General features: G+C 35.1%; 2 protein-coding genes across 2 annotated transcripts; both read left to right on the top strand.

Moving 5' to 3' along the window:
- The first annotated feature begins 279 nt into the window (after positions 1-279).
- On the top strand, positions 280-2,034 carry LOC125186507 (uncharacterized). Its single transcript, XM_048082878.2, has 2 exons — positions 280-620; positions 1,712-2,034. Exons 1-2 carry the CDS (start codon positions 362-364, stop codon positions 1,840-1,842), a joined length of 390 nt encoding a protein of 129 aa, XP_047938835.1. The 5' UTR covers positions 280-361; the 3' UTR covers positions 1,843-2,034.
- A 1,398-nt stretch (positions 2,035-3,432) lies between these two features.
- Positions 3,433-7,429, top strand: RA-5 (RAS 5). Its single transcript, XM_048084415.2, has 8 exons — positions 3,433-3,602; positions 4,314-4,386; positions 5,419-5,466; positions 5,541-5,588; positions 6,412-6,483; positions 6,571-6,726; positions 6,809-6,912; positions 7,045-7,429. The coding sequence occupies exons 1-8, from the start codon at positions 3,589-3,591 to the stop codon at positions 7,139-7,141; spliced, it is 612 nt and encodes a 203-aa protein (XP_047940372.1). The 5' UTR covers positions 3,433-3,588; the 3' UTR covers positions 7,142-7,429.
- The last annotated feature ends 395 nt before the right edge of the window (positions 7,430-7,824 follow it).

Raw genomic sequence — 7,824 nt, forward strand, 5'->3', positions numbered from 1 at the left:
TATAATTATACAATAGTTTTTAAATTTGTAAAATTGTTAAATAGGAGTATAACATAATTTTAGAAAAAGAAACCAATATAATATGTTCCCGTATTATTCTCCATATGATTTCAATAAACACCAAAAGAATCATAGCAAAAGTCAAAATCTATATCTGGACCCGATTTCAATGTCCAAACCACACATACCCCGCTAAGATTCATAGTCCTTTTACTTTTTCCACAACTAAGTCGTTATAAAATTGTTTTGATCTTATACATATAATGATAAAATTGTTATCTTTTTACAAGCATTTAATTTTCAAAGCAAGAAATCTCTCCGATCAACATTACTTTAATTGATCTTTAGTTTGTAGCAAAAGATGTATCGATCGGCAAGTATGAATAGGTTTTCCGACGACCATTACAGCTATTATGGCTCGTCGTCGCCATCTTCAAAAGTCCCAACAGCCCTGAGGGCGTTGTCCGACGATAGTGGCAATGAGCTGCCAATGTACGAGCCGCTATCGGATGCAGCTAAGAAGGAAAGATCAAGAGCCAAGTTTGCGGAGAAGGCCGTTCATGCCATCCCTTTAGTGCTTCTTTTCTGCGCTTTCATTCTGTGGATTTTTTCTAATCCGGGTTATTCATTCTACATCTCTACTAATTTACTATGTTTTGTTAGTCTCATTCTTTAATTCTAATTTGAATTTTGATCATGTGGTGAATTTTCTGCTATAATTATGTTAATATATAGCTTGCTAATCTGACTTATAATTTTGGAAGCCAATTTCGGCTTGAGAGATTGAATGCGAGTACATCTATTGAAAAGAATAACACTATTGTCAAATTAGCTTTTGGTGATACACGTTAGCTTTAGTTGACTGTAAATTTATATTCGACCAACTAATTGAATAACTTATGCAAGTATAAGCAATACTCTATTGTTATATTTCTGTATTGGACTAGCAAAGGTATCTAAAGATCCAAGTTAGGACTATAATTTTAACACTATTTTAATTTATTACTATGGCTGTCTTTTATACCATATCTTCTGTTTCATTTCATATGTACAAGTTAAAATGATACCATCAACAAATGAAGATAAGAAGATATTTATTAATTAAATAAATACTTTGGCGTTGACACAAATTTTAATGTTAAATTGGTAAAGTAGAAGAGGGAAAGAAAGAAAAAAGTGATCGGAGTATTGTTAATAGATAATGAGGAGGCTCACTCATGAAAGAGAAACTTACCAAAAATACAAGTCCACTAATTTTGTGGGACGGACCATAATGTAAAAAGAAGACGATTTTAATGGAACATCTATATAGATGAACACCGAACATTTTTTGTTTATTCTCCATACCCAAATGCATGAATTCATCCTCTGACCATTTGGTTAAAGATGAACGAGTCTCATGCCATTCAACCACACCCTTTATGTTAACACCGAACATTTTTAGTTGCTAATTGTTTTTAGAACGATCAGTTTATTAATAACATGCGGAAAAAAAGTATTAGACATCATTTTCATCCTTCCTGTTTAGAATTTACGAAAGATGATATGAATGAATTGGTGAAGTTAGAAACCCACAAATGAAAAATGTGAATTTGGAAGCTATCAACATTCTACGAACAAAATGTTCAATTTTGGATAACACAGGAAATTAAAGTATTATTTTAGTGTATTCTGAAGTCAACATGATATTTAGATATTTATTGATTTGCAGATATCAACTTAAGAGGTACAATTGCAGAAGAAATCAAAGGAATGGCAAGCGATGATACAGGACATTTACCTCTGCACCTTGGCGATTTGCCGGGAAATGCCAATATTATTTTCTCACGGAATAGACCATGAAAAAATCGAGAAATCAATGAGCATTTATTCGAAGGTTTTATAAAAATTAGGCATAGTAATCAGCTTTATTCTTTATATTAGTTTCAAAAATTGGGGATGTACTTTTTTCAAGATTATACCAAAACTACGTATCATCTTGGATGGAGTCAATTATATAAATTCCCAAAAACCAAAAACACCATTTTAAGTTGATGGATCCACTATTGTGTCGTGTGTTTACTTATTGAAATTTTATTTTCTTAGTATATTTGTGTTGGAAATAACATACACATACACAAATACAAAAGAAACAAAGCTGGAGATCAAACAAAAATAAAATTATAACGGATTACTTCAAATACAAAATGACTTCTCTTCTTTTGAGTAGAATCACTTCAATCTCGTAGGCATTGGCAAGCTTGGCGTCAAGTCGAGTACCTAACAATGCAATGCTTCCAAATTGCAAACTAAGATGCTAGAGACCAAAAGAGATAGTAGAATGGAAAAATGCTTTGAGTTTTGATGTGAGATCCTTCTACGACTTCATGCCTTTTTATAGGCACAAAATGGGGACTTGAAGGATAATAACACTAAGACACCATGAACTAAAATAATAAGGTAGTGGATGTTACATGAGGTAAAAGCCAAAGGCCTCCCCATGATCACCCTCCACTACCTCACGCCATTACCCACAATACCCACATTGTTAGCCCTACAAGCTTAACCAACATAAGAAACATATTGATAAGGATCCTTATTATAGGGCCGAGCACCGCACGATGACCGCCGTGGTATTGGCGCCCCTCCCCTCCCACGGCTGAACGCCTTCAATAGGGCCATCCCAGGACGGCAGTCGCACGGGCGGCGGGACAGATGAATGCTCTAATGGTATATGTTGTACTCCCTTCGTCGCTAATAATTTGTCACCATTTGATTCGGCACGAGTTTTAAGAAATGTAATAGAAAGTGAGTTGAAAAAATTAGTGACATGTGAGTCCTACTTTTATATGTTTATAGTTTTATGATAATATGTGAGTGAGAATGAGTTAGTGTAGTGTGAGTCAACTACCAAAAATGATAAAAGTAAAATGTGACAAATTTTTAGGGACGAATGAAAATGGAAATAATTGACAAATATTTAAGGACGTAGGGATTAAATAAATTGATGTATATAGGCTATGAGTTGGGAGAACTTTCCAAAAATGAAAATGAGTTATTTTTATAGGACGAAAGGAAAACAAAAGTGCCCTTATTTTTATAGGACGATTGAAGTATGAGTTTTGTAATAAAATGTAAGAAAATAAGTTAGGGGAATGTGAGATCCAATACTAAAATAGGACAGATGAGAGAAAAAAACTACTTCCTTCGTCTCACTTAAGAGACACACTTTCTCTTTTAAGTTGTTCCAATCAAAATGACACATTTTTATTTGTGCTAACTTTTTCTTTCTAATTAACACGCCATATAATTTTTTTTTTTTGGTATTTGATTATTTAGAATACGTGTAAGTGTATATGCGCAGCGCGTGAGATTCGATAAATGCAGGCAGCCCTTTCCTCGAAGTCTTCACCAATCTTACGCTGTCGGTGTTTGTATAAATAATTTACATAAATTTCCCATTCTGACTCCCCCTAATTCATTTCCTTCCACTACTTTTTTTTCTCTCTATTCCATTAATCACACCCAAAACCCCCCAATCCGGTCAACTTCAATCCTTCTCGCGAGCGATCTTCGAGAAGGACCATCTCCGGCCACTCTTCCTCGACCATGAATCCCGAATAGTAAGTCTCTCTTTACCGATTGTTCCCAAAATCTAAGGTGCTTTTCTATTCCGGTTTGTTTGTCTTCAATTAGGTAGATCCACAAGTGTTTTCATCGGGAATTCTGTTTAATTTTTCTTATTTTGAAGCGTGATTGTAGATCCGTGACTTTTTTTATGCTTGGATTTCGATGCATCTGTTGTTGATGGATCTTTCCTCTCGAGCTGATTTTTTGTTGTGTGATTTGGTAATTTTATTTTTTTGCTTGGGATCTTTCTGAATTTCGGCAGCTATTGATCAGTCTGAAAATTCACGTGATTTTCGATGGTTTTTGAATTTTTCGCTGATTATTGTGATGGTTATCACAATTTTGTATTTGTATGGGGCTACCGAATTGGGAGGTTTAGAGTTGTGTCTGCTTAAGGATCTGAAGCCGCTTGGATGTAGATTGAACTTCAAGCTAATAAGGAGTATGTGATTGTGGAATATAACTTTTTATGTGATTACAAGACAGTGGTACATCTTACAAATTGTTCATCTCCTTTGTTTTTCTGCTTGAAAGAAATCATATGATTCTACTATTACAACTGGGGGATAATAACTGTCACGTTCTCCTGTAGGGGTCTGACATTTATAAGATTAAGGTTCACTGATTGTTGAAATTTGGTTCCATTGATTCCTGCCATTCTGAATGATGTATCATCTAATTTTTCCCTTATTTGCGTCTTTCAGCGACTACTTGTTCAAGCTTCTTTTGATCGGAGACTCTGGTGTTGGCAAGTCATGTCTTCTACTAAGATTTGCTGTAAGTGTAACTGAATGTAGTATTCTTAATGTAAATTTCACTGTATGTTGGTTGTGTATGTGATATGGGGTGAAAAGGAGAGAACGGAAGAGGCATGAAACCTGTTAACAAAATGCATGAGCCAGAAAAACCATACACAACTTAACAAGATGCATGCTGAATTATTAACTGGAAAAAATAGATCCTCTCATGAGAATGGATTTCTTCTGTTCTTCTCCAAAAGATATCCCTACCTATAGAGAGTCCCATAACATATAGACATTCACATGAACAGTTCTACTCAAACTTAACAAATAAAAGATATGAAATCCTAACTTATTAATAGAAGATACAAATTCAAACTGATACTCCTAATCTGCTACATCATATCTTCCAAACCATATCTCGCTATATACGTTCACCAACAGTTGATATCAGTATATTTCTTTACCTCTATAGATTTTAATAAAACTGGGTTCTATTGCTGTAAGATGGCTGCGAGTTACTTTAACAAGAAAAATTTAAAAAGTGTAGCATGTCTATCTTGTGGTTATGGCATTGCACTTTCTAAAGTTGTTCTGCACACCCATCTCTGAGTATCATGTCAATTTTTCCCTGTGCCAATATACTGTCAAAGTGAGGCATGTGTTGAAAAGAAACATTACTTTCCTTATTAAATAAGGTTTTCAGCTAATTGCGTAAAGAATGATATTCTTTTAAACATCATTTTACTCCTGTGTACCGGCTTTATAGGTGCTGAAATAGAACTGCTACTATATATCTTATGGTTGTGGTGATCTCTCCTTCAAGTGCTCAACATGTTAATTTAAAATTTTGAATATTGCTTTGATTGCAACTAGTTTTAGAATACTCTCTTTTTATTAATCTCTGTAATGCCTATAGCTTATTGTAGTATTCAACAAGTGTTCTGTCCTTGTCTGCTATATTATGCACGCCTTTTTACTTTTTTCATAAAGAATTTCTCTCTTTTGCCTAAAAATAAGATTTCTCAATGACCATCACTGACTGACCTGTATTTGATTTTATATACAGGATGATTCTTACCTTGATAGCTACATCAGCACAATCGGTGTTGACTTTGTAAGGGCTTAGCCTTTTGCTTTATATATTTACGTGGTTTAGTTACAATTCTAATCACATATCACTTACTACAGAAAATTCGTACTGTGGAGCAAGATGGAAAGACTATCAAGCTTCAGATTGTAAGTTTTTCTCCTTGGTTATATATTATGGTGAACACTAAACTTAGTGTGTTTACTTGTTGATAGTCATTCATCATTGTGGAAAATTTTGAAACTTCATATGCCTGGGGGATTGTTTTGTCTGTATCTTGCTAGTTCTACTTCTACTGTAGATCAATCTGATTATATGCAAGGCTATTGAGGAACACAGATATGTTTATTGTATTCACTCTGTGTTTACTTGTATTCATTCATCATTGTAGCTCATTTTGTAACTTAATATGTTTGAGGGCTTATTTTGGTCTTCCACTGAAACTTAATAATTTCCAAACAAATTAACATGTTTGAAGGCTAGTTCTGATATTGTTCAATCTGATTAGATGTAAGCATTCTGATATTGTTCACTCTGTATTGTGTTGTGTGTATGGTTCCCTTTTGAAATCAATAAGACAATGGAATGTAAATATTTGGAAAACCAGTGTTCTTTGTTGTGTAGTGCTGTTCTTTGTCTGATAGAGAGATTAAGTTGGGATACGTTTTAATACTGTTGCTGATCAATTTCCCAGTAAAATTATCTAGTTCATCAACGGAAGAAAATTTAAGCTAATCTTCAAGTGTGTCAAGTATGACTAACATAGCTTTCAACTTTGTGCAAAGGCTATAATTTATTCTTCGATGAGAAACTTGATATCCTGAGTAATTAGCATATGGTTGCATACTAATTTGGGCTTCGTTTGCTACGTTGTAATTGCATATGATCCTTGTGTATCCTTCCTTCCAATACGAGTGTATGTTGAAAGTAAAGCTTCATTTGTCTTTCCTCTTATTTCACCTTTTCTTGCAGTGGGATACTGCTGGGCAGGAACGTTTCAGAACTATAACTAGTAGCTACTACCGTGGTGCACATGGAATTATAGTTAGTCTCTTTCTTCTCGATTTACTGCAAATGAGAAACATTGTGTTTTCAGTTTCTAATGCATCCCCAACTTGAAATTTCTCGCAGATAGTATATGATGTAACTGACCAAGAAAGCTTCAACAATGTGAAGCAATGGTTGAATGAGATTGACCGATATGCAAGTGAGAATGTGAACAAGCTCCTTGTTGGAAACAAGTGTGATCTTGCTGATAATAGGGCTGTGCCTTATGAAACAGCAAAGGTAAACATTTTGTAGGGTTGCTCAAGCACTATTCCATTAGACTAATAAATCTTTGCTGAAATTAATTGCTTTCTTTGTGAAGGCATTTGCTGATGAAATTGGCATCCCCTTTATGGAGACTAGTGCCAAAAATGCAACGAATGTTGAGCAGGCTTTCATGGCTATGTCCGCTGACATTAAAAATAGGTTTGCTTTATCTCATCTTCTTCTTGAAAGTTCATTTTGAACCAGTTTGCTTTGTCTTGTTTTAATATCTCATCGTCGTCTCGAGTCTCAGTGACATGTCTCCTCACTGAATCTGTTCTTAACCAAACGCAGGATGGCAAGTCAGCCTGCATCAAACAGTGCAAGGCCACCTACTGTGCAGATCCGTGGACAGCCTGTTGCCCAGAAGAGCGGCTGCTGCTCATCTTAGTGGGAATGGTGTGGATACTCGTGGGGGTTGGCGGTCAGCTGCAGCCTTGGAAGTGACTTTATATTAGTTCTATTCTTTCAAATATATTTTGATTGCTAAAGTGGCTGTACAAATTATGGGGGACTTGGACAACCTGTTACTCTTAATAGTTTCCGTTTGTTATTTTGTTTTATTTCCAAGTAGTTCAGTCCACAGGTAGCAGTGTCCTAGTGCTTGCAAACATCTGGTCAGAAGTCTGTGACTTATTTTGGAATAGAATTCTGTAATATGTGATCTGTGTTGGTTTAATTGGGCTATATTCTTTTAATAAATTGTTTTCACTTGTGAATTTGATATGGTATCATAATCTATAAATTGAATCGGTGTTGATAATGGCTTCATATGTATTACAGTCTAAAAAACAAAAATCTTTGGAATGGTTTCCGGCTCAAACGCCTGCTTCCACCTGTTTAAAATGGCAATTGGTTTATAGGGTGTATCCGACCGAACAAGCTATCGATTTGCGGCTAAACTGGTCAAATTCCCCGATCCGGTCTGATTTTGAAACATTGATGGTAAGTGATATTTGAGGTACAGAACTTCAACGTTACACATTACAGATGAGAGAATTGACATCCAAGAGAGTCAAATGAGGAGAGAGACTATATAGGCTGAGGAGCTTGGAACCTTCTTTGTTGTTGACT

Source organism: Salvia hispanica, chromosome 5 (genome assembly GCF_029641045.1).
Source record: "Salvia hispanica isolate PSC_SH4W2 chromosome 5, Shi_PSC_v1, whole genome shotgun sequence".
Taxonomy (NCBI): domain Eukaryota; kingdom Viridiplantae; phylum Streptophyta; class Magnoliopsida; order Lamiales; family Lamiaceae; genus Salvia; species Salvia hispanica.

What these genes read in the sequence shown, in the direction of transcription:
- LOC125186507 (XM_048082878.2), top strand. Translation starts at nt 362, where the DNA reads ATGTATCGATCGGCAAGTATGAATAGGTTTTCCGACGACCATTACAGC. An exon ending in GTGGATTTTTTCTAATCCGG is followed by an intron (nt 621 to 1,711) that starts GTTATTCATTCT and finishes ATTGATTTGCAG; the next exon opens with ATATCAACTTAAGAGGTACA.
- RA-5 (XM_048084415.2), top strand. An exon ending in GCACAATCGGTGTTGACTTT is followed by an intron (nt 5,467 to 5,540) that starts GTAAGGGCTTAG and finishes CACTTACTACAG; the next exon opens with AAAATTCGTACTGTGGAGCA. An exon ending in GTGGTGCACATGGAATTATA is followed by an intron (nt 6,484 to 6,570) that starts GTTAGTCTCTTT and finishes AATTTCTCGCAG; the next exon opens with ATAGTATATGATGTAACTGA.